Genomic DNA, 25,722 nt, shown 5'->3' with positions numbered 1-25,722 from the left:
AGCCCAGTGTTACACCCCAGATTGAAATAAACATTCAGCGATCCATGAGAACCAGAGAACTCTTTTTATTTGCCCTTGACAGCCCTGTGATGGGCTGGGCATGTATCTCTTCAGCCTAGAGGGGTCTTGCCTGGCTTGTGATCTTGAAGGGCGACAGAAGAGGTCTCTCCTGCTCTTGATTGCATCCCCTTCTTCCCTCGGGCCACCTGCGTGCTCAATATGTGCTGAAGATGGCCTTGATATGCTCGTTGTTACTTGGTACATAGCTGTCGACACCTGGAGGAAATGGGACAGGATGATAAGGCAGGAGCGGTGCTGCTCAGACTGAATCCCTCTCGCTCTTGCTGTTGCCGCCCTCCTATGAAATGCTCCACTTGGACAGAACTGATGCAACTCCGAGGACAAGCATGTTCCCCTGCCAGGTGGTTGCCAACAACTGTCCCGCCTGCTCCCTTCCCCCCAGACTCCGCACCTTGCTCCAGGGCCTTTGTGCCGTTGAAGAACTGCCAGTAGGTCTTGTCGTTGGAGTTGGCAGCACGGCTGTTGATGGAGACCACCATGAGGCCCCAGGATGTCTGCTTTGTTTCGTAGCTGCAAGGGGAATGAAGGCAAGAGTCAGGAGGAGCCGGGGCGATGGGGGAGGATACAGCTGTTGGCTTCAGGGAAGGATAGGGATGTAGAGGGGATGGATCAGGAGAGAGACAGAGGCAAACAGGGAAACTGATGCACCAGTAGGGAGAGAGTGATCAAAAGGGAGGACGAATCTGTAGCCACATGTGGCCTGCCTCGCTCACCTGAAGTCCTGTGGATTGTTCTGCTGAGCCGCTTGCAGGACGGAGAGCAGCACAGAGCCTTTGGGTACACTCACGCGGATGGTGTGGTTGAAGTATGGCCCCCTGAGGTGGTTGATGATGGTGTATTCCACCATGACTGAGCAGAGAGAGGATATAGGAGCATCTGGTCATCCTAGTCACCCTAGTGGTTAGAGCGTTTGTTGTGGTCCTGGGCCAGCCGCAGGGCATGAGGGAGACCTATTCCAGTAGCCTTATACCAGCCAGGGAAAACCCCAACACTGGGATTATTCTCTCGGGGCCAGTGGAGCAGAGGCCAGGATCAGGGCTGGTTAGCTCAGACCTCTACCAAGGTAAAGCAACAGGTGAGAGATCTCTGGACCCTGGGGCCATTGTTGCATTGCTCCAAGGGGCTGGGGAAGTGGCTGGTGGGGGAAGGGACTACGGCGCGATCCTTACCCTTACCTGTCAAGCAGCTGAGTCTGATCACATTAAGGTAGGTTTTGCCCACGAGGGAAGGGAGGATCTGGGCAGCGGCCATGGGGTTGTCAAAGGCTCCCTGGGAGATCTCGGTGAGCACCTTGGCTAACGTCTGTGAGCAGCTCCAGTCCCCGGAGGGATAGGACACCGGAGTGACATTGAGTGCCTGTCAAAGGAGGAGGGAGAGGCCTCTAACAGAGCAGGGCATGGTGAGAGGAGAGTAGGGGGCTGTGTCCCTGTGCACTCAGCCCTACTGCTCGCGGTCCCGTGGCCGTTTGGTCGTGTCCGGCCAGGCTGGGACCATGACTCAGTCATGACACAGCCAGACCATGGCTCAAGGTGTGTTGGGGGCTCTGCACCAGGCCAGTGCTCCCAGCAGAGAGGGGATGGGGATTGGGTACCTGAAGAGCCAAGCCGATGCTGTATATATTGGCGGTGTTGGTCTCCACGGCCCTGAGAATCTGCTCTCTGAGCTTGTCCAGCGCCTCGTGGATGGGCTCCAGGATCCTGTACTGCTCAGCCTTCACCAGCCCATTGTGCACGCAGGTCAGTGCCAGAGTCGCCATGGCTCCGGTGTCTGCAGATCACCCCCGCCCCATCGTCACCATGACCATTGAGGGTGGAAGGAGACAGCAAGGGTGGTTAGAGCAGCACATTCTCCAGAGCATGGCTCCATGCAGCTGGCAGGGAGGGGCAGTGAGGAGGACGGCAGGGTAATGGGGGTACAGATAGGCAGCAGGGGGCAATGATGGGGAGGCTCAGCAGCAGGTATGTTAGGGGTGAGGTCGGTGAGCAAAGCAGGGTGTCTGATGGGAAGCAAGCCCCAGTGGCACGGGCTCAGTACTGGGAGGGGCTGGCACTCTTAGCTGCAGCTCTTACCCACAAAGAAGTCCTTGGCCAGCGCCTCCTTGGTCAGGCTTAGAGCTGCCTCTTTGACATTGGCCCCTTCTAGGCACAGAGCCAGGGTGTCCAGGCTGAGCTGGTAGAATGTCGTCTTGGGCGTGCCGTGGTCACCTGGAAAGCACCAGAGCAGGAGTGACTGAACACTGGGCCACCGAGACACACCAGGCCTTTTCTCCCTTAAAGGTTGTGTCTGTAGGTCAGGCGGGGAAGTGCACCCCTTGTCCTGGTTCTCATCTGTGCTGTACCCACCATGGACACAGAAGGTGACCTTCGAGCTACTAAGCCCTCAGGACAGCACCTTCCACCAGTGCCCCACTCACTTGAGTAAAAAAAAGAGCAAAGATCCCAGTGATCCCTCAGTTGAGATGGTGGCACAGTGCTGACCTGGGCAACTGCTGCCTCCAGGGAGATTTGCAGAGGACACTCCTCCTGGACAGAAAGATCCCAGGCGCACTTGGGCAGGACCCCAAAGGTGCAAGGAGACCTGGAGTCCAGTCCCCAAGTCTCTTATCATAGAATATCAGGGTTGGAAGGGACCTCAGGAGGTCATCTAGTCCAACCCCCTGCTCAAAGCAGGACCAGTCCCCAACTAAATCATCCCAGCCAGGGATTTGTCAAGCCTGACCTTAAAAATCTCTAAGGAAGGCGATTCCACCACCTCCCTAGGTAACCCATTCCAGTGCTTCACCACCCTCCTAGTGAGAAAGCTCTTCCCTGATTGAACGAATAGCTAGCTCTTGTATAGTACTTTTCGTCCGTAGATCACAAAGCGCTTTACAAAGAAGGTCAGGATCATTATCCTCATTGCAGATGGGAAAACCAAGGTACAGAATGGTGTGGTGACTCGCTCAAGGTCTCCCAGCAGGCCAGTGGCAGACGTGGGACCAGAACCCAGTCCTGCTGAGTCCCGGTCCAGTTCTTATGCCTTTGAAGCCCTGCTCCCCCTCTTACTCAAGTAGGTCAACTCCTCCTTGGTTTTCAACTTCAAGACTTCGACCAAGTTGATGTCAGCCGTGACGCGCTTGGGATCCTCGCAAGACGAGAGGAGGGCGAGGACGTAGAGGGCCACCTCGCCAGAGGTCATTTCTGCAGGACAAGGAGAGGGAGCGGAGAAGAGACAGAAAGTGTAACTAACTCATTAAGGGGTCCTCGGCACAACACAGATCATGTCTTTCCTATGTTTCCTTGGGTTAAAGCTATAACAGATTGCATGTCTGAAACACCAGGAGGAGTGAGGGTGTCAGTGCATGGGATAGGGGCAGCCAGCACAGCATGTGTTGGTATCAAAGCTAAGTGGGCTTGTGATGGGGCTTTGTTAGGATGGGCAACATTTGAGGGACACTTGCATGCTACACAGGGGTGATGGTGACTTACTGCTCTTCCTCCGGAGTTGGGTATGGCCTCCAGGGCCTTGGTAGAGTGCTAGCAGATGCTGTCTATCAGATGGGCTATAAAACTGAGGTCCTGAGCACTCATGTGTAATTTAGATCCCGTATTGCTCTTCATGACAGCAAGGCTGTTAAGCCTGGAGTCTTGCCTGAATTCCAGCTCTAACAACATCCTTCCTCCTGAAATTCCACCTTAGGTTTATTATTATTTCTACTAGGCTAGCGTCTAAGCGCCCTGGCTGAGATCTGGGCCCTGTTGTGCTAGGCGCTGTACATCCCTGCAGTAGGAGAGAATTCCTGCCCCAAAGAACATCCAGTCGAAATCAACAAGGATTTTTGTTCTATGTCTGTACAGCACCTTGCACAATCAGATCCCGGTCCATGATTGGGACTTCTAAGTGCTATCATAATACACCTAATAAATAATAATTGTCCCTATTTTACTGATGGGGAACTGAGGCCCAGAGAGATGCATGAGTTGCCCAAGAGAGTAAGTGGCAGAGTTAGGAATAGAACCCACTTTTCTTCATGTCCCAGGCCATCTGCCATCCTGTTTCCATTGAACACAGGATTTCCTGTGCTAAACCATTGTGTAGTGTTGCTGGGAGGGATTATAAAATGCTGTTCCCCAGAGGTGGCTGGATGAAAGGATCTCAGACTGGGATGAAAACAGCTATAGAAATACATAGTGGGAGGAGCAGCTACTGCGATAGTTAATCTTTCTATTCTAGCCCCCCTCCCCTTCCTCTGGTTTTCAGTGGCTCATAAGTTCAGCTCCTGTTGATCTGAAATGCTGTTTTATTTAAGAAATTGTCCGACATCCTGTAATTAGAACCTTTATGCTAGCAATGCAGCCACTCAAGGGGGCAGAATTAAGGCTAGATATGAAATCGTAATTGTGACAGCTGACTTGTCAGTGTGTAACCTGGAAATGTAATGTCCTCTTCACTGGTTGTGTGTGTGGTGGGGGAGAGGGCCAGGGTGTTAACATGGAATATTATTCCAATCCCCTCCAAACTCAGCAAAATGCGTCTGGAAGGAATATTCTTCGCTATTGCCACTAGGGGTCAGCATTTACATCATTCCTTACAATAGCTGCTGGGGAAACCTGGTCACTAGATCCTTCCGGATCTGTGATCATACAAAATCAGGATGGCAGAAAGGATGGACTGGTTGAGCAGCAGAAGAAAGGACCAGCTCGGCAGCAGCAAAGGATCCGGGGGTTGTCATGGATCACAAATTGAATATGAACCAACAGTGCAATGCTATTGCGAAAAAGGTAAATGTCATTTTGGGGTGTGTTGTATGCAAGACAGGGACAGTAGTTTTCCTGCTCTACTCAGCACTGGCGTCTTGTGTCCAGTTCTGGGTACCACACTTTAAGAAAATTGGGGACAAATAGGTAGGGTGACCAGACGTCCCGATTTTATCGGGACTGTCCCGATATTTGCTTGTTTGTCCCGTGTCCCGACCAATGTTAGGTCGGGACATGGGACAAACAAGCAAAGGCTCCGGAGCCCGGAAGGGCTCGTGCCCCCCCCTCCCCGCCCCGACTCCGCCTCCTCCTTCCCCCATTGGCTCCCTCCCCAAATCCCCGCCTCTTCCCCAAATCCTCCTCCCTCCGCAAGTGCTGGGGGGAGGCCCCGGAGATGCAGGGGGAGTGCGGGGCCGGGGGGAGTGAGAGTCCGGCCTGGCCCCGAGCGCAGGCAGGACTCAGTCGGGCGGTACCTGGAGGGAGAGTAGGGGGGCGGCCCGCGGGGCCAGGTGGCGGCTGTTCTCTCCACCTGGGCAGCGGGACTCGGGAGCAGCCGCTGCAGCTCCTACAGCCGAGCCCGGGCCTGTTGCGGGGACCCAGCAGCGCGCACGCTGCGCCCAGCCCCTGGCCAGTCGCGTCTGGGCTGGCTGCCCAGCTGGTGCAATCCCGCGGCAGCCCCGGGGCGGAGGCATCGGCAGCACAGCCCCGTTCATTCCCCTGCGGGACCCGAGCGGGATGGGGGGGCTGGGGCCTGCTGCCCCCACTCCGGGGCCGCCTGCGGGATTGCACCAGCTGGGCAGCCAGCCCAGACGCGACTGGCCAGGGGCTAGGCCCGCGCAGCGTGCGCGCTGCTGGGTCCCCGCAACAGGCCCGGGTTCGGGCCCGGGCGCCAGAGCCGCAGCCGCCGAGCACCATGGCTGCTTCCTCCGGCTGCGGCAGTAGGAGCTGCAGCAGCGGCTGCTCCCAAGTCCCGCTGCCCAGGTGGGGAGAACAGCCGCCGCCTGGCCCCGCGGGCCGCCCCCCTACTCTCCCTCCAGGTACCGCCCGACTGAGTCCTGCCTGCGCTCGGGGCCAGGCCGGACTCTCACTCACCCCGGCCCCGCGCTCCCCCTGCGTCTCCGGGGCCTCCCTCCAGCGCTTGCGGAGGGAGGAGGAAGCGGGGGGGGGGATGTTGTTTTTTTGCTCTGCTGACGTTTGTTTTTTTTCCGCTCTGCCCAGCCCCCTCCCCGCCCCCCCCCCCCCCCGCCCGCGTCCCGATATTTGACCTGGGTGATCTGGTCACCCTACAAATAGGAGAGAGTGAAGAGGACAGCAACACAAATAAGAGGTATAGAAAGCCTGACCTATGAGGACAGGTTAAATATCTGGGTATGTTTAGTCTAGAGAAGAGAAAGCTGAGGGGGAACCTGATAACAGTCTTCAAATATGTAGAAGGTGGTTATAAAGAGGACAAGGATCAATTGTTCCCCATGTTCATCGAGGGCAGGACAAGAAGGAATCGACTTAGTTTGCAGCAGAGGAGATTTAGGTTAGTTATTAGGAAAAATCTTTCTAACTCCAAAGCTAGTTAAGCCCTGGAACAGGTTACTTAGAGAGACTGTGGAATCCCTGTCACTGGAGGGTTTTAAGAACAAGTTGGACAAACCTGTCAGGGATGGTCTAGGTTTACGTGGTCCTGCCACAGCACAAGGGGCTGGACTAGAGGATCTCCCAAGGTTCCTTCCAGCCCTATATCTCTGTGATTCTATGACTAAAGGATATACCAGTTCCTCTTCTAAGGGCAGGATATATGGCGAAGGGATTTGGGGCATGCACAGAAGGCCTGAATCTAATGCCCTTCAAAGTCTATGGAAATCTCCTGTTGACTTCAGTGGGCTTTTGATCCGGCACACAGAGAAGAATCTCTGATTTCTGGCATCCTACCCGCTGTGCCTTCCTTGATGACCCTGTCTTTTATCTGCTGCACCAGTAGCTTTTCCTTCGTGCCATCCTGTGTGCCGGCCAGGTTCAAAGCGATCAGGATGCTGGGGTTCGGTGGGCTTTGCAGGACGACAGAGCTCTCCATCCTACGTTGGAGTTCAGTGACCAAGGACTGCTGGTCGGCAGGAACAACTGGAGATGGAGAGAAGCAGACATTCATTCAGGAGGGCATGTGCCACAGGAGGCCACCTTGGCAGCCCCAGGATATGAATTAAAGAACCTCCCCCACCCCCCGTGGATTCACTTTCTTTGGAGATTCTTGGCTCTCACTGATGCTGGGAACCAACACCCGTTGTGCCACGTCTGCTTATTTCCTTAACTGTGCTCAGGGACCACCAGGGAGATATTGAACCAGCCCAGCTACTGCACCCTGCTGGCTCCGTCATAGATTCATAGATTCATAGATTCTAGGACTGGAAGGGACCTCGAGAGGTCATCGAGTCCAGTCCCCTGCCCGCATGGCAGGACCAAATACTGTCTAGACCATCCCTGATAGACATTTATCTAACCTACTCTTAAATATCTCCAGAGATGGAGATTCCACAACCTCCCTAGGCAATTTATTCCAGTGTTTAACCACCCTGACAGTTAGGAACTTTTTCCTAATGTCCAACCTAGACCTCCCTTGCTGCAGTTTAAGCCCATTGCTTCTTGTTCTATCCTTAGAGGCTAAGGTGAACAAGTTTTCTCCCTCCTCCTTATGACACCCTTTTAGATACCTGAAAACTGCTATCATGTCCCCTCTCAGTCTTCTCTTTTCCAAACTAAACAAACCCAATTCTTTCAGTCTTCCTTCATAGGTCATGTTCTCAAGACCTTTAATCATTCTTGTTGCTCTTCTCTGGACCCTTTCCAATTTCTCCACATCTTTCTTGAAATGCGGTGCCCAAAACTGGACACAATACTCCAGCTGAGGCCTAACCAGAGCAGAGTAGAGCGGAAGAATGACTTCTCGTGTCTTGCTCACAACACACCTGTTAATACATCCCAGAATCATGTTTGCTTTTTTTGCAACAGCATCACACTGTTGACTCATATTTAGCTTGTGGTCCACTATAACCCCTAGATCCCTTTCTGCCGTACTCCTTCCTAGACAGTCTCTTCCCATTCTGTATGTGTGAAACTGATTTTTTCTTCCTAAGTGGAGCACTTTGCATTTGTCTTTGTTAAACTTCATCCTGTTTAACTCAGACCATTTCTCCAATTTGTCCAGATCATTTTGAATTATGACCCTGTCCTCCAAAGCAGTTGCAATCCCTCCCAGTTTGGTATCATCCGCAAACTTAATAAGCGTACTTTCTATGCCAATATCTAAGTCGTTAATGAAGATATTGAACAGAGCCGGTCCCAAAACAGACCCCTGCGGAACCCCACTCGTTCTGCCTTTCCAGCAGGATTGGGAACCATTAATAACAACTCTCTGAGTACGGTTATCCAGCCAGTTATGCACCCACCTTATAGTAGCCCCATCTAAATTGTATTTGCCTAGTTTATCGATAAGAATATCATGCGAGACCGTATCAAATGCCTTACTAAAGTCTAGGTATACCACATCCACAGCTTCTCCCTTATCCACAAGACTCGTTATCCTATCGAAGAAAGCTATCAGATTGGTTTGACATGATTTGTTCTTTACAAATCCATGCTGGCTGTTCCCTATCACCTTACCACCTTCCAAGTGTTTGCAGATGATTTCCTTAATTACTTGCTCCATTATCTTCCCTGGCACAGAAGTTAAACTAACTGGTCTGTAGTTTCCTGGGTTGTTTTTATTTCCCTTTTTATAGATGGGCACTATATTTGCCCTTTTCCAGTCTTCTGGAATCTCTCCCGTCTCCCATGATTTTCCAAAGATAATAGCTAGAGGCTCAGATACCTCCTCTATTAGCTCCTTGAGTATTCTAGGATGCATTTCATCAGGCCCTGGTGACTTGCAGGCATCTAACTTTTCTAAGTGATTTTTAACTTGTTCTTTTTTTATTTTATCTGCTAAACCTACCCCCTTCCCATTAGCATTCACTATGTTAGGCATTCCTTCAGACTTCTCGGTGAAGACCGAAACAAAGAAGTCATTAAGCATCTCTGCCATTTCCAAGTTTCCTGTTACTGTTTCTCCCTCTTCACTAAGCAGTGGGCCTACCCTGTCTTTGGTCTTCCTCTTGCTTCTAATGTATTGATAAAAAGTCTTCTTGTTTCCCTTTATTCCCGTAGCTAGTTTGAGCTCATTTTGTGCCTTTGCCTTTCTAATCTTGCCCCTGCATTCCTGCATTTCATGGTGCTGGTCTCTCCTAGGGAATGGCTGGTACTCACTGCACTTCTCAGTGGCGCTGGTCGCTGTGCAGAGTGCACACAGAACAGCCAGGGCCCAGGGGAACATTCTGCCTTTTCTTCTGAGCAATGGTTCCTGCTGGGGGCAGAACTGTGGGGTCCCAGAGAGCATTGGCAGCCTTCTGCATCATCCTTTATATGCACTCTCCAGCACAGCCCCAGCCCTCTCCCTATCTCTCCCCCGCCCCATCTCTGATACTATTCATTATATTCGCTTATCTCGCTTTCCACAGCACAGACTCTCAAGAATTTCGCAAGGTGACTCCGGAGAACAAATACCAGAGCTGGCTGGCGATGGTGGGATCAGGTACACAACTAGTGGAAGGACGCACCAAGAGCCATGTGATCACCATTGTTATACCCCATTCTTTGGAGAGCAGCCAACCCAGCAACCAGAGGTGCCTTCTGGTTAGCTAACCAACATGTGGCGTGAGTAGGACAGGGCAGGGGGTGGCTAGCAGAGAATGTGTCTGAGATCAAGAGGAGTCAGCCAAGCTGTAGCCTTTCCCCACAAATCCTACTTTTGTGCACTAGTGTTTGGCCAGGGTGAATTCCCCTCTGAATCTTGCTGAGAGCCAAAGCTCAACACGCAGCTCTTATCTAGCACTTTTCATCCATAGATGTCAAAGCACTTTACAAAAGAGATCAGTATCATTACCTGTATAGCAGGCAAAGGGCAATCCCTTTGCTGCCCTATAGAGAGAAGCTGAGATATGTGGGGAGACAGATCTCCCCTACTCGGGGGGCATCTTCTCCAATCCTTTGCTGTCTGAAGACAGATCCCCAGTTCTATACTGGGCTGGAGGCAGGGATCACCACGGGAGATTCTCTGGCCTGTGTTATACAGGAGGTCAGACACGGGTGATCTAATAGTTCCTTTGGGCCTTATAATCTATTGTATTCTACTGTATTCAGGTTCTTCATCCTCCCCCCCCCCCCCCCGCCAAAAATAGGCCTCCAGCAACTAAAATTCAAAATATCCCTTGATAGGTACACTAGAGAGAGTAAAATTACATTAGAGAGGTGATAAGCAAGGGCTGTTTTGATTGCTGTTCAAGCTGCGACGTTCAGATACCGATTTGACATTGGTTGTGCCTTAGCACGTAACAGGACAGACCCCGAGATGATTGTCATCACTCAAATCCAGGAAACTTTTTTAGCTTGCAGGGCAAGAGCTCGAGGATTCAGGGTTTTCCCCCCAGAGATCAATGGTGAGCAAGGTGGAAGGATGCCAGTGTCCCAAAGAAACACCCTATCAATGCCCCAAGTGAAGAACCCAGTGGTTTTTCACTCCCATGGAAAATACAGTCCACTTTCAATCGCAGCCGCACATCACATGGCAGATGCACCTATATTCTCCATAAAGGGGAACTGAGGCATAGTCCTATTTGTGCCTGGGGAAAGGGACTTCAGACTATGGAATACCTCGTGAATCATTTGGGACATTGATGCTATCCCAATGGGCTCTCTGCAAATCACTGTGCCTCCCCTGAAGCAATCAAGTGGATTGCGAACCTAGTCTTGGGGTATGTCTACACTACAGGATTAATCCGAATTTATATAATTCGAATTTAGGAAACCGATTTTATAAATTCGAATGTATTCGGCCACACTAGGCACCATTAATTCGGTGGTGTGCGTCCAAGCTACCGTAGTAGCATCGATTTCCAGAGCGTTGCATTGTGGGTAGCCAATAACATCTAATTGCCAATAACATCGAATTGCGGCCACACTAACCTTAATTCGGATTAACAATACCGATTTTGACGCTACTCCTCTCGTCGAGGAGGAATACAGAAATCGAATTAAAGGGCTCTTTAATTCGAATTAAATGGCTTCGTTGTGTGGACGGGTCAAGCGTTAATTCGAATTAAAGCAGCTAAATCCGAATTAAAGTCGTAGTGTAGACCAGGCCTTGGATATCTAACACTGCTGGTTTTAAGCATATGGAAGAAGAAGAAGAAGCAAAGGCTCGTGCTCCAGGGCAAGCTAAGTCTAAATTCTGTGCCTATCCTGTTTCCCTTCTGATTTCTGGAGCAGCAGATCAGCAATTCTGTGGCAGCACCGGGTAAAGCCAATAAATGGCGTCTTTTGCTGAGCTGAGTATGGGAATGAATGATCCAATCTGCGCAGCTGTTCCTTATTTTGCTGTTGTAATGCACCCCGCCACTGGGGGCTGTAACAGGGTGTCTTGCCCCATGGAGTGCAGATCCTGGGACTAAGCCAACTCTAATTACAGGATGAGCCCCGCCTGAGTGGGATCAGGAATTCCTTATAAAAGGCTGCAGATGGCTGACCTAAGCTGGGGGAACCATGCAGGAAATAGAGGCCCGAGAAGTTGTAGCTGGCAAGAAGGTGAAGGAAACTGCTGCAGGGAGCAAGATTAGCTCTTGCAGAGACTGTGAAAGTGCAGATCTGGAAAGGAGGGCTGGGAACAACCCAATGAAATAGAGATGGATGTTGAACTGAGGTTGGGGCCTGGAGGGCCAGTGTATATGTGAAGAGTGAATAAATTGGACCTCAGGTGGGGAATGTTTTAATTTCCTTTGGATGCTCTTGAGTTTGGTTAAGGAACCCTGTAAAGGATACAGCAGGGATGGAGTGCTGCAAGGTGACCTCTGGCTAGGAGGGGGAGCTTGGTTAGCAGCCAACCCTGTTACTGGGGGGGGGCTGTGATCCACCAACCCCCTCCAGATGCTCAGAGGTGTCCCAAGTGTACCCCAGATTCAGCAGCAAGTGCAGTGGGCAGGTCAGCTGCTAAGCTCTGCAGACTGTCCCCCCAATTCCCACTTGCACACTGCTGGATGGAAAAGACTGAGAGCTGATGGGAAGGAGGCAAATCACTCCCAGGAATGGCTCAGGGAGTTTCACTAGGAGATCAATGCAGCAGTTCCTAACGGGCCCCTCGGGGCAGCCCAATAGAAGGGTGCAAGTGTAACCGTTTCCACAATTAAGCAGAGATCTGTAGCTCCCACTGGCCAGAGTTCAGTTCCAGCATGAATGGCATCACTGAGTCCTAGCCGGTGTCTCCAATCTCCTGCCTGCAGGCGGCTTCCAAGGTCTCCTGCTGCACCTGGCCCCTCTCCAGCCAATACGCTTCCCAGCGGAGCTCTCTGCTTCTCACCCAGCCTCCAGCTCCCAGGTCACTGCCAGATGCCCTTGAATGAGCTTCCCAGCCTGCTGACCTGTACTTCTCTGAGTTGCTCCTGGGGGAGCCAGGAAGCTGCTGCTCAGCAAGCTCCTGCCAAGACGAAGCTCAGCTGATTTTATGCTGCCCCCAGGCTTTTTGCATTGACAACCATGCCAGCCTCTCAGGAGTCGCCAGGTGGAGAAGCTGGAAGGGTTGGCAGCTGGGGAGGGTGCGTTAGGGAACATGGGAGAGCTGGAAGACAGGCTGGGGTTTTGGCATGCAGGAGGTGGCTGAAATTGTGGTCAATCAAGCCAAGATGTGGCCAAGCCCAGATGTGGCTATGTGTTCCCCTCCTCCTCCTGGGCAGGGGGAAAGGGAGCTGGTTGGGGACTAAATTCCTGATTGCATCTACATTAGAATGTTCCTACCCTTTATTCCCAAGTGGTAGCACTCATTAGAAACAGCTAGCGGGGCCCAGGTGCCAGCACTGGCATTGCTGTGGCATCTCCCCCTGCTCACAGCACAGGGAGACAACATGACGGAGAAACCACCAGCAGCTGCTCCACCCAAGCACCCTGTCAGGGCTAGGGCTAGGCCCAGCTCAGCTGCATGAGTGCAGAGGAGAATAATGTGTCTGGTTACCAGGGGAAACACTGGCTGAAATAATTGCTTGCTGTAGCAGGACGTGTCCGCCAATACACTCAGCCGTGAAATAGTTAACCTGGCTGCCGTTTCAGCAGCCATCGTGAGGTTTCAGAGTGAACGCCCTGTTTCTCTAAACGGGGATGACTGGCACGTCTCCCGGAGCTGTTGTTCCAGGCTGGAAGCTGGCCTGGCTGGAGAACAGTTCTTATGCAGCCATGAGGATGAGCTTTTTAAGGGAAAAAGCTGCAGGGAGCTAAGGAGCTAAATCCCTTCAGTGCCCCTGAACACCCTGACCCGCTTAACCATGCATTTCTTGGGTGCTGATCACTGCAGTGTCTAGATCCCAGAGGGCTGCTGCTGCATCACATTCCCAAGACAGTGATGATTCCCCCCCCCCCCCCCATCAGCTCCCATCCTCCCCATGTTGTGCTTACAGCATAGGCGGTGTCCTAGTTTTACTACTTGTCGCCCTGCATCAAAGGGCAGCTGAGTGGGGGAGGGGGAGATGCAGACAGAGAGGTGCTGGGCCAAACCTGAGTGACACTGCAACCCTGCACACCAGGTCGCAATGCTGCTTGGTTTGGGGGCCCTGTGAAATGGGGCACCCAGTACAGCCTTCCCCTTCGCCTCCCCTTACCCCCCATGCTGGGTGGACGTGGGAAATACTCTTCTTCAGCCAGGACAGGGGGTTTGGGGCATCGACATGGGACAGTCCCGCTAATCCTCGGGCAGTCTGCCACTGTGACTCAATATGTAACTGGCACCAAATTGGAGAGTGCAGCAAACGCATACTTGGGGATCAGGGACTGCGACTTGGAGAGATCAGAGCAGGGGGGCTTCAGGGACTATGTAGCACAGATTCACTAGGGGGCGACACAGCCAAGTGACTGCCCCATTGGGTTAAAGATCGTCTTTTTGTCCTGTGTATGTACAGCACCCAGCACCATTGGGACCTGGATAAATCAATAATAACTAGAAGCTGGTTCATTCCCTTTAGAGCTGGTAGGAGAAAGGCAAGTATGTTTTGCGCACGCACACACAAAAAATCAGAAAAAAAACAAACCCCACCCCACTCCCCCACCATTTGAATGTTTGGGTTTTTTTTTTTTTTTTTGATGTTTCAAAACCATTTTGTTTTGTAAAGCTGGGGGTGGGTGGAACTAAAAAAGGGAAGGAAAAAAGGGTTTATTTTCCTTACAAAATGATATTAAAAATGGATTTTTTTTTGATCCACACGAACATTTTTGTTGAGAATGAAAAGCCATTTTTCATTGGAAAACACTTTTCCACTAGAAAGTTTTCACTGGCTCTGAGTCCCATCGCTCTCCCTAGCCCTCTCCCTGTATTTTTTTCTAACTCCCTAGGCAGTAATCTCCGAGTGGGTTGTGATGGCAGAAGTGGGGTGCTGGGGGGGCACGTGCCTATGGGAAGAGCCATCTCCAAAGACACGGCCCACAGAGTGGAGCCTCCTCTAACCACGGTCCATGATCCAGGCCTCTGACACCTCTGGGTTCTGTGGAGGCTCAGTGGATATCACAGTCAGTGGGGTTTATTGCTCCTGCCCCCTGTAGGGTGAGTCCACAGCTCTAGCCCCTTTCCCTTCAGGCCCAGTTTCCAAGGGCCAGGTGAGGTGGTGGCTGAGGCCACCACTGCCAGGGCCGACGAGAGGGGGGGAAGCCGGTACAAATTACTGGGGCCCGGGGCCCGACTATGTTGCATATGTTTTTGTCTTTCATTTGTATACCAGGCAGGGCATATTTGTTTTTGGCTTTTTTTGCACATCAATACAAATCCCGTGTAAAGATTTTTAGCTGGTCCGCCCTTGCTGGGGGGCCCGAAAAAAATTTTTCACCGGGGCCCGAACCCGCTCTCAGCGGCCCTGACCATTGCTAGGGCTAAAGGGCTACGTCCCCCAGCTGGCAGCTTTAGGAGACTCATCACCCTCCCATGTGGATCAGCCACTGCTGGGGGGCTCGGACCCAGAGTGGGTGAGGCAAGGATTCCAGGCAGCGCTGCTGCTGGGGATCCAGGCAGAAGAAGGGGTTAGCTGGGCTGTTAACACCATTAGCCTCCTATTCTCCACCAGCAGTGCTCTTCAGCCTGTCCTGCTTCACCAAAGGCCTGAATGACCTGCCACTAACGATTCTACAGCTAGTGCCCCAGCAAGGGAGATTCCAGGCCTGGGGACCACTACTCAGTGCCCCATTGGCCAGGGCCCCAGAGGGGATGGTGACTTCATGGTGAGCCCAGCACCCCATTAGCCAGTATCATGGAGGAGACAGAGTCTTTAGGGTGAGTCCAGCACCCCATTGGCCAGTGCCATGGATGGGATGGTTGCTCCCGGGTGAGCCCTTATCTATGGTGGGGGAAGCAGCCCTGCTGCTGTGCTGTGTTTCCAGATGGAGGGTGCCCATCAGAGGCTCCATTACCCGCATTCCCAGTTACTCAGCCCCTCTCCTTGCCTGGAATAACCCTCGCGGTGCAGCCAGCTCTTGCAGAGGGTTTATTTCAGGAGCGAGGGCCAGACACAGGCAGAGCTTGTTAAACAGTCACACAGATATGAATACAAGACACAGTTGTCTCCAGGGGCCCGTCCTATCCCCTGCTCTGGGGGGAAGGGGTGGGGGCTGCTGAACCCTGAAATCTCTGGACAGTGGAAAGGCCAGGACAAGTTGCACCTTCTGGAGCACCCCTTGTCCCCAGGCTGGCCAGTGCCCTGGAGCTCAGTAAACGGAGAATTTGACCTCCAGCCTCTCGCTGTTGGAGACGACGTAGTCCCCAGCACCTGGAACAAGAGGAGAGGAAAGGGAGGGTAAGGGACGCAAATCGGGTCAGTGGCCCCTCAGCCCCAACCACCCACCTGCACACCAGCCCCTCCCTGGGTCCAACTGTCTTCTCCAGGTTCTCATCCCCGCTTTCTCTTGTGCCTCTCACCCCTCTGTTCCTCCCTCTCTCCGCCCACAGCCCCTCTCCCCTCACACTGCTCCCCACCCTGTCCCACCTTGGCTCAGCGGGATGCCATTGCTCAGGAGTTGCCAGTAGGTGCGCTGGTTGTTATCGGCCTGCAGCCCCTGCACGGAGGTGATGTATGGGCCCCAGGAACTCTGCGTGTACGTGAAGCTAAAGAGAGACAGAGAGAGTCATGCAGGAGGCCTGGTTACCACTGCCTCATAGCCTCCCCAACCCCCACTCCACAGGGACATGCAACTGAGGACACAGTGAGACTGAACTCCCATGCCATTGGGGGGAGGGAGGGAGGAGGAGGAAGGGATTGAGAAGCAGCCGAGCTGGCCCCTGCCTGAGCTCCAGTCTCCCCATCCCAAGGAGACATTGTCCAGCTGAGTGATGCGGAGGAACCAGCCTTGATCCCCCTTCCCAGCCCCTGAGGGTTTAACCTGCCCCCATGCACGGTGGGGTAGCAGGGGCATGTCCCCGCTGTGATCCTAGGGACCCCTCTGTTTTTTAAATCTCTGTTGCCCTAGGAGCCCCATGCTACCATCTAGCCTGCTCTCCGCTGCTGCGTCTGCCACCAGCAATGGGTGCCACGTTGCCAGGCTGAGCAAGTACCTGAATTTGCTGGGGTCTTTATCCTGGGCGACCTCCATCACCTTGAAGAAGACGGAGCCCTGGGGCACAGTGACACTGATAGAGTCATTGAATGTGTTGTTCACACCATCGGCAACAGTGTAGGTGACACTGATGCTAGGTGGGCGGCTAGTGGGTGGGGCGGGCCTGGCGGTGGACAGGGGGAGATTATCTGTGTGGGGAGAAAGAGGAGAGAGGGTGAAGAACTGCCACATATACCTTGGAGAGAGCGACTCTCTGACTGCAGGGACTCCAGTCCCATTAGATTCAAGGGGAGAGAAAGAGGCAGAAGCAAAGACAGAGAGGATCTAGGCAATGGCCCTCTGGGCAGGAGATTAGCTGGGACTGAAGCCAGGGCCTTTGGATCTATGATGATGATGCTCTAGTGATTGAGCTAAGGACAAGGGTCTTTAGATTGAGACTCATAAATCTCTAGGCCCTCCAGTCACTAGATGGAGATATAGAACCACACTGGCTTAGCACGGGCTACACGTAGAACTGAGCAGGAATTTTTCAATGAACCTTTTTTTCACTGAAAAATGCCAAGTTGGTGTCCGAACTGTTCATGAAGCAGTGTTGAGTTGGTAGAAACTCCCGCATCAAAAAATGTTTGGCAGAAAGATTGCTGAACTGGAAAGTTTTGGTTTTTCAACCTGAAAAAACTTTTCACTGAGAAATTTTAGTAAATTTACAGAGAAAAAAAGCGGGGAAGTTTGTAGTAGAAACATTTTGACGCTATCAAAAGGAAACATTTTGATTGATACAAATTGAAAAATTTAATTTTTGTTTGTTTGTTTCTTTCTTTCTTGAATCTTCAGTTTGCGAACATTTTTGAGATTTTTTTGCCTTTTCAGCCTCATTCAGGGTGGGAAACATTTTTGAAATGTCAAAAATTCTCATGGGATGGGAAAACCATCCCCCCTCCATCCCTTGCTACATGTGTTTCTGTCTGCCTCAGGTACTTTAGATGGCCCAATTATCATCCTTAACAACACCCCGATGAGGCAGGACAGTGCTATTAACCACATTGTACAGATGGGAAACTGAGGCACAGAGACACAGGATACATCTACACAGCAAAAAAATCCAAACAACAAAAAACCCCATGGGAGCAAGTCTCAGAGCCTGAGTCCACTGATTTGGGCTTGAGCTCTGGGGCTAAAAATAGCAGTGAAGATATTAGGGATCTGAGACCCAATCCCTCACCAGATTTCAGAACTCAGGCTCCAGCCCAAGCCCAAATATCTACACTGATATTTCTAGCCTCCAGCGTGAGCCCCACGAGCCCATGTCAGTTGACTCAAGCTCTAAATCCTGCTGCCAGAGGGTTGGGTTTTTTTTGGCTGTGTAGATGTACCCTTAGTGACTTGCCCAAGGAGTCATTGGCTGAGCAGGGAGCTGAACATGGGTCTTCTAAATGCCAGGTAAGAGCCCAACCACTAGGCCACCCTTCCAGTGCATGGTTGAATTAATGGGCTTTGTCAGCCTGGGTGCTACCAGTTCTCATGTCCTGCGCTGGGAGAATGGGGCCTCTGCACTTAGCAACCCAAGGGATGCTGCCTTTGGTCTTCTCTCCTTACCTGGGTCCATGGAGCAGCTGAGCCTACTCACGTCCAGGTAGGTCCTGTTCTCCAGGGAAGGGAGGATCTGGGAAGCAGCCATGGGGTTTTTGAATGTGCCCTGGGGAATCTCGTCCAGGACCCTGTGCAGAGTCTGGAGGCAGTTCCAGGCCCCGGGTTTGAGATAGCTGGATGAGACAGATAAGGCCTGTGGAGGACAGAGAGGAAGGCAGGGTTACCTGCTGGGGCCTGGCTGCCCACGCCCAACATGACTGTGATAGAGGACAAGACTGTGAGCAAAGGCAGCTGGGAAGGGGCTACAAGAACACGTCCGGATGGCCCACCAGGGAGAGAGCAGAAGGGTGACTGGGATGTAGACAGAAGGGAGGGATATGTAAGGCCTTCTATCAGTGAGGGAATTTGCAGCCCAAATCCTCTGTTCTCTCTCTGCCTGGCACTGAGCTGCCTCCATTTATGGCAATATGGTGTTAACTCTGGAACCTACCAATGGCACAGTAATTGCTGACATTAACTATTCCACAGCTGAATTATCCAGATGCTCGGCAGTTGTGGGGAGGATCTTTGGATTGTGGGTGAAGCTAGAATTCAGTCCTACCCCCTTTGATTCCCATTGGGACTCTGGTCCCTCACCTGCATAGCCAACCCGGTGCTGTAGATGTTCCCGATCACTCCATCTCGTCTCTTCTTAGCCAGGATTTCGTCCACTAACCACTGCACATTCTGTCTGATCTTCTTATGCACCTTTGGGGGGAGGGGCTGCCCCCTGGTCTGCAGGCAGATCTGAGCCAGGACTGCCACCGCTGCAGTGTCTGTGGGGACCGGAAAAGCAGCTCAGATGGGACTACCACGCCAGAGAGGGGTGAGGGACAGGGTCATCCCAGCACCGACCCCATGGGGACAGTCACGGGGATCCCAGCTCATACCACCCGGGACCTCCCCATAGGGGAAACCATGGGCCCCCAGGTATAGGAGGCTGTGTGCCTTTACCCACCCACGGAGAACTGGCCGCCGAGGTCATACTTCTTGTGGTCCGGGCTGAGGAGGGCGCTGGCATTGGCTGGTGAGAGGCGGCCGTTCAGCTGGCACAGGGCCAGCACGTCCAAGCTGAGCTGGTAGAAGTTGGTCAAGGGGTTGCCATGGATCGCTGTGGGGGAGAGACCTCTTGTTAGCCACAGACATACTCACAGACTGGGGCCAGGACAGAGGGGGCAAAACAGGGGGGGGCATGGGCGGTGAGATATATTCTTTTGTGGTGCCCGGGCTCCACGAATATTCAGGGCTGGGGGCCCTGCTCCACCAATATTTGGAGCTGGGTCTCTCCCCCGGCCCTACCTGGAGCGGGCCCCGGCCCCCACCTGCCACCCTCCCACGCATCCCCCCCTGACCCCGGAGTGTCCCTGCCAGAATGAAAGCTGCGAGCGGCTCTCCCTTGCCTGCCGGTGCCAGCTGCTGCTGCCTATGGCAACAAGAGATGCTGGCAGCAGGCTGGGGCCCTGGCTGCTGCACCTCAGGACGGGGAGGGGGAGGAGGCACACACGTGCTTGGCAGCCCTCCCCTCCCCTGGCACACACTGGGAGGAGATGCCAAGGGGGCTTCCGGTGGGAGACCTCACTCACCTGAGCAGCTGCTGGGGCTTTGGTGAGCGTTTGACCCCGTGATCTGCCCCCTCGCAGCCCCCACTCCTTCCCCATGCTGGGCAAGGGGCAGCCCTATCCCCCACACCCAGTGAGGCTATGGTGAGGGGCAGCAGGCTGCAGCAGGGGAGGAAGGAAGCCACATGTGATGGCAGCCCCTCCCCCCCCAGCACCCACCCACCCACTGCAGGGGAGATGGGGTGCGGGGCTTCCTAGACCTGAGCAGCTGGGGCTTGGGTGAATTTTGTGACACCCTGCCCTCCCTCCCACCCCGCAGCCACCACTCCTGCCCCATGCTGGGCAAGGGGCAGCCCCGTCCCCCATCCCCAGTGAGGCTACGGTGAGGGGCAGCAGCAGGGGAGGCCACACATGATGGCAGCCCCCCCCATACCCCCATAGGGGAAGCGAGGGGGCTTCCTGGACCTGAGAGGGGCCCTAGGAGCATGTGCAGTGACAGTGGTGCAGAGTGAGTGTGCTGCGGGGGGGAGGGGGGGAAGAGGAGGGGTCCCTCACCCGGAGCTTGCTGCTGCCGGCAGGGAGACGGTTGGGGGTGGGAGTCCTCTCTGACCCTAGCCCTGGGGCAGCCTGTTTGCACCCCAAGCTCCTCATTCCCGGCTCTGCCCCACCCCAGAGCCTGCACACCCAGCACCCTAACCCTGAGCCCCAGCCCTGAGCCCCCTCCTACACTGTGAACCCCTCAACCCCAGCCCCACCCCAGAGCCCTCATCTGAGGGGAAAAACATGCAACTTAAATTTGGCAGTCAGTTTGGGGTAAGATCGTGTTTAGCACAATACTTGATTATTTTACACCCTTTAAAGTATATAATTGGTTGTATACAGGTGTTACGAAGTGGGAATGTTCTTAATGTTTTCTCTGAATATTGTGTGGGTGCCTCGGTTTCCCCTATGCATTTCTTAAGGATCTAGGTGGTGGGATAAGGGTGTGTGATTGTTGTAGACACCCTGTCTCCTGGCAACTGATGACCTGGGCTGCTCTCCTGCAAGATGCCAACTGAAGGTGTTGGAGAACAAAGAGATCAGGTGGCCTCCTAATGCCTGGAAAAGAGACAAAGGCCAGAGGAGGGGCTGGAGGGAGTGTCAGTGCCTGTGCGGACTCCCGGGGAAGCGCACAGTGTGGAAGGGGATGCTGGGATGCTCTGAAACTACTGAATACGAAGCCAGTCAGGACTCTGTGGGAGCCTCCTCTCTCTGAGCATACTGTCTCCAGGGCAAGAAGCTTACACCTTCCTGGGTCTGACCTCGGAGCATTCAGCATGCCCTTCCACACCGTGTGCTTCCCGCAGCGAGTCCGCACAGGTGGGGCTCCTGGGGAAGCCAGAGGGTCCTGCACCCCAACTCCGCAGTCAGACGTGACTCTCAGCCAGCCGGTAAAACAGAAGGTTTATTAGACGACAGGAACACAGTCTAAAACAGAGCTTGTAGGTGCAGAAAACAGGACTCCTCAATCAGGTCCATCTTGGGGGGTGAGGAGCCCAGACCCAAGTTCTGGATCTCTCCCCGTTTCCCCAGCCAGCTCCAAACTGACACTCCCTCCAGCCCCTCCTCTGGCCTTTGTCTCCGGACAAGGAGGCCCCCTGATCTCTTTGTTCTCCAACACCTTCAGTTGGCACCTTGCAGGGGAAACTGAGGCACCCACACAATATGCAGAGAAAACATTAAGAACATTCCCACTTCGTCACAGCAGGTACAACAAAATATAATATATTGAATCAGGCAAGTGCTGCTTCTGACTTTCCACTTTTAATTGACCCTTGTAATCTTGTGGCACCAACGCGTTGTAGCTTCATTTTATCCCAGCAACAAATTCTTGATTTGTAGGACCACTAATAATCAACAATGGATAAATTCTTAATAAAGTTACCCAGAGAAAAAGAAGAAAAGGGTAATTCATCAAGTGACGGCCTGAGTTCGACATCCAGCTTTCAAACTGAAGTTATACAAAAGAAATATGCGGCAAATCCACAAAATAAGAAAAGGAGTTTTCAGCAATCTTGGCTATCAAGATTTAAGTGGTTGGAGTACAATAGCAAATTAAACAGAGCTTTTTGCTCAGTCTGCAAAAACTGTTCTGAAAAGAAGATCTTAATATTTTCTATGAAGGCCGAACCAACATTTATTTCGTCTGGATTTCAAGATTGGAGACTCGCATTGTGTGGTTTTACATCACACAAAAAATCCTCTTGTCACAAGGAAGCGGTAACGAAGTATGCTGCTCTGCAATCACAGGTAAATGTTTCTGCACTAATGTCGTCCAGTTGCAGAAAAGGGTCACAATCAGCTAGGATTGCACTGCACAACATTTTTACCAGTGTTCAGTACCTAGCTCAACAAGGAATAGCATTACGTGGACATAATGAGAGTGATTCAAATTTGATGCAGCTCCTGTTGCTACACAGTACAGATTCTGAGGAACTGAGACAGTGGCTTAATCGCACAAAATACAAGTGGCTGTCACATGAGGTTATTAACTAAGTAATCGAAATGATGGCAATGATGGTGCTAAAAAAAATTGTGCAAAAGATAAAGGCTTCTAAGTTTTATGCCATTGTAATGGATGAGACTACCGATTTGTCAAGAAAAGAACAAGTAAGTTTTTCTTTAAGGTTCTTTTCTAGTGAAGACTGGGAGATTTATGAGGAGTTTATTGGGTTTTACCAAACTGACGCAATGGATGCTGCTTCTCTTTTCAAAATTGTGGAAGATACACTTCTCAGGTGTGATTTGCCCTTTTCTGATTGCCTGGGGCAGTGTTACGACGGAACCAGTAATGTGTCCGGCAAATTTACTGGGGTCCAAGCCAGAGTGATATTTGCAGATCGAGAAATTGCCAGCTTAATTCAGTGAGTGAAGTGAAGCAATTTCTAAAACAAAACAAAGGCTTGAGTGACATGTTGTCAGAAGTTACAATTCTCCTGAAATTATTCTACACAATTCTGACTACAACCTGCACCGCTGAGCAATCATTCAGTTGCTTGCGCCGACTGAAAAATTATTTGCGAACAACAATGGGCCAAGAAAGTCTAAATCACTTGGCATTTCTGCATGTTCATAAGAACTCTACTTCTGAATTGGACATTGCAAGTCTCCTGGATGACTTCATTTCAAGAACCAAAACAACGACGAAAAGTGTTTGCTGCCTCCTGAAGAACATCGCAAAAGAAGGGGCTATATTTGTTTTAATTTTAGAAAGTATTTGCTTTTGAGGGTTATTGATCAAAGAGTGTATGGTTGTTTCCGTATTCAAAAGAGTATTAATAATGTTGATATTCTTAGTTAAATAATTTTTTCTTACGATAGTGATATTGTGCAATAAAGAGAAACTTAAACGTTTACAGTTTCCAGTCCATTTTTACACTATTTAATAAAATATATATCAGCTTACAAGGCGGGAGGGTGGGGGCGGGGGGGGGGGATTAGACCCATTCTGGGCACCACCAAAAATTATACAAACCTGCTGCCCGAGGGCGTGGGATGGGGGGAAAGGGCCTGAGAGAGGGAGACAAAGAGACATGGGGAGAGAGCGAAGGGAAAGGGGGTGAGGGGATGGGAGAGCTCGACTGTGTGGGTGCAGAGGGGTTGAGCCAGGCAGGATCCCCCACCCCCCCAAGGCTTGGGCTCCTCACCTATGTTCTGCAGCTCCGCCTGGAACTTCTGCTCCAGGAGATGCACCAGGTTGATGGTAGAGCCGTTCGCAGAGACCCGCCGGGGGTCGGAGCAGGAGGCCTGTTGAGCCAGGATATTGAGGGCCACCTGGCCTGAGGAGAAGGACGCAACTGAAAAGCAGTGCGCCAGGGGTGGGGGTCAGTGGGGCTGGCCATGCTGCAAACCTGCCCTATGCTCCCTGCCCCAGCCTCTATCTCTGCCTCTGGCTCCCTGCCCCAGCCTCTGCCCCACTGCCCCAACCACTGTCTCTGCCCCAGCCCCAGCCTCATCCTCTGCCTCCCTCCCCCAGTCTCCCTGCACCTCACCCCCCTTGGGTGTGTCTCTTTCCCCCCCACCCCATCCCTATCAGTCTTTCTGTTCCTATCTGTCTCCCTTTATTTTTCTGCCTTTCTCTTCTCCCTTTGGTTTCATGCTTTTCAGAAGGGAGCAGCAGTTTCAGCACCAGCATTGTTGTACCCGATGGAGGTGCTATGGGACGCGAAGGGGTGGGGAGATGACTGTGTATTTGGTGGATGCTATGGGATGCAAAGGGGGTGGGGAGATGGCTGTGTTTTGGGGGGTGCTGTGGAGCACAGTGGACATGGGTAGATGGCTGTGTTTTGGGGGCTGCTATGGGGTCACCTCTATCTCGCAGAGGGGTGCATATTTGGGGGACAGCTTTGTTGTGGGGTCACCATTACCTTTTCAGGGGGTCTGACTTTATATGTGGGGTTATTGGGGACCCCACTTCCTAATGGAGGGTTGGGAAGTCTGGTTCTATTTGGGGGGGCAGTGTCAGAGTCCCACATGCCTGGTGGGTGTCTATGTGTGGGGAGGGGGGCGAAGCCCTTACCAGCTCGCTGCACTGCGTCCTGGCTCAGTTTGTTCAGCATGTCCTGCTCGATGCTCTTGTTGTGGTCCTGGGCCAGCCGCAGGGCAAGCAGGATGCTGGGGTTCGGGGGAGCACTAGCATCCACTGAATAGATCATCTTCTTCTGCAGATCCCTCACTAGGGGGCGCTCAGCTTCATTCACGGCTGGTGGAGGAGCCAGGATCACACATGGGAAGTCACAGCTGGGGGCCTATACAACTTCCCCCCCACCCCCAGCCCTCAGAACCAGCTGAGGGGGGAATGCGGGGCCCCCGGCATCAGCCAGGAGGAAGTTAACACACCCCAGTCCTAGCCCACGCCAATTACACCCTATTTCTAAGCCCACCTTCATCAGCCCCCCCAAAACCTCCCTGCCCACCCTCCAGTATCTCCCTGGCATTGTAGCGATGCAGAGATGCTCTGCACATGGTGAAGGGAGGGCACGGTCTCTGCAGCCCCCCAGGTAGATGGGGGGTGACTTCGGCACCTGAGCCAGCCAGCATCTCCAGTGCTCAATGCTGACACAGTCCCATGCTGCAGGTCACCTGTGTCCTGGCCCAGAGACAGCTGCATCCATGATCCCTGCCCCCCCTTCCCTATTCCCCCTCTTCCCCCCCCCGCCCCCGCCATGTGTGAAATTTCCCAGGCCAGTGCAAGAGGCAGGAGAGATGGGAGGCGAGAGGCCGCCATGGCCTGGATGGCAGGGACAATGAGGCTATTATTGTTCAGCCTCCAGTGGGGCATCAGGAAGGGAAACTCCTCCTGAGCTCCCAGGCGAACTGGACAGACCAGCTTCCAGGTTTGGGTGATATCTACACTGCACACCCATGTTGGCAGCAGAGACGACAGGAGTAGCTCGCACCACAGTGAAAAGCAGGGTGTGCCCAGGCTGCGGGGTGTAGCTACACGAGTCAAGGGAAGGCTCTGGTGGGGAACGCAGTGGGGAAAGGCTCCCTTCCCCCTGCCACCCCAGAAGTCACATCACAGAGAGGAGGGGTACATGGCACAGGGCCATTTGACTCACCACAGCCCTGGCACAGCCCCCCAGGGGCGAGGTACAGGAGCAGGAGCCCAACTAGCATGGTTACCGAAGTCCTCATCATCTCTCTGTCTCCAATCACTCCCTGGCTGTGCTGGGACCTGGACTAGGACCTAGTATTTATCAGCTGGAAGGAGGCGGGGACACCAGGGTGCCCTGCCCTCCTCCCCTGGCTTGCCTCACCCTGCTACTTCCCCATAGCAGACAGGAGACATTGAGCAATGCCCAGCAGAATGGGCAGGTCTGTGCCCCAGAGACCAGCACAGACAGAGCTGGCCGGGGCTGTCAGACCACTACTCCCTCCCCATGGCCTCTGGGTGCTGCGAGGAGCCAACTGGCACCAGAGACCTAGATGGAATTTTCCCAGTCACAGTTCATACCCCCGTCCCCCACCACCCTGGTGAACTTGGTGCCACCGGCCCCAGGTGACATCTCACTGAAGGGCCGTAC

The 25,722-nt window shown here is 52.9% G+C and overlaps 2 protein-coding genes across 2 annotated transcripts; both read right to left on the bottom strand.

The window, feature by feature from the left end:
* Window positions 1–214: 214 nt before the first annotated feature.
* LOC135878772 (cobalamin binding intrinsic factor-like) lies at window positions 215–9,237 on the bottom strand. The gene is made up of 9 exons (XM_065404519.1): window positions 9,108–9,237; window positions 6,741–6,929; window positions 3,126–3,260; window positions 2,151–2,285; window positions 1,673–1,848; window positions 1,257–1,437; window positions 795–930; window positions 473–591; window positions 215–276 (listed from the first exon to the last, which is right to left on the bottom strand). Exons 1-9 carry the CDS (start codon window positions 9,235–9,237, stop codon window positions 215–217), a joined length of 1,263 nt encoding a protein of 420 aa, XP_065260591.1.
* A 6,152-nt stretch (window positions 9,238–15,389) lies between these two features.
* LOC135878276 (transcobalamin-1-like) lies at window positions 15,390–25,336 on the bottom strand. The gene is made up of 9 exons (XM_065403894.1): window positions 25,258–25,336; window positions 24,216–24,398; window positions 23,344–23,493; window positions 19,057–19,209; window positions 18,696–18,874; window positions 18,066–18,252; window positions 16,468–16,657; window positions 15,902–16,020; window positions 15,390–15,685 (listed from the first exon to the last, which is right to left on the bottom strand). The coding sequence occupies exons 1-9, from the start codon at window positions 25,334–25,336 to the stop codon at window positions 15,624–15,626; spliced, it is 1,302 nt and encodes a 433-aa protein (XP_065259966.1). The 3' UTR covers window positions 15,390–15,623.
* Window positions 25,337–25,722: the final 386 nt, after the last annotated feature.

This window comes from Emys orbicularis, chromosome 4, assembly GCF_028017835.1.
Source record: "Emys orbicularis isolate rEmyOrb1 chromosome 4, rEmyOrb1.hap1, whole genome shotgun sequence".
Taxonomy (NCBI): Eukaryota; Metazoa; Chordata; order Testudines; family Emydidae; genus Emys; species Emys orbicularis.
The sequence above is the reverse complement of the archived record's forward strand: the minus strand, read 5'-3'. Positions and strand labels throughout refer to the sequence as shown.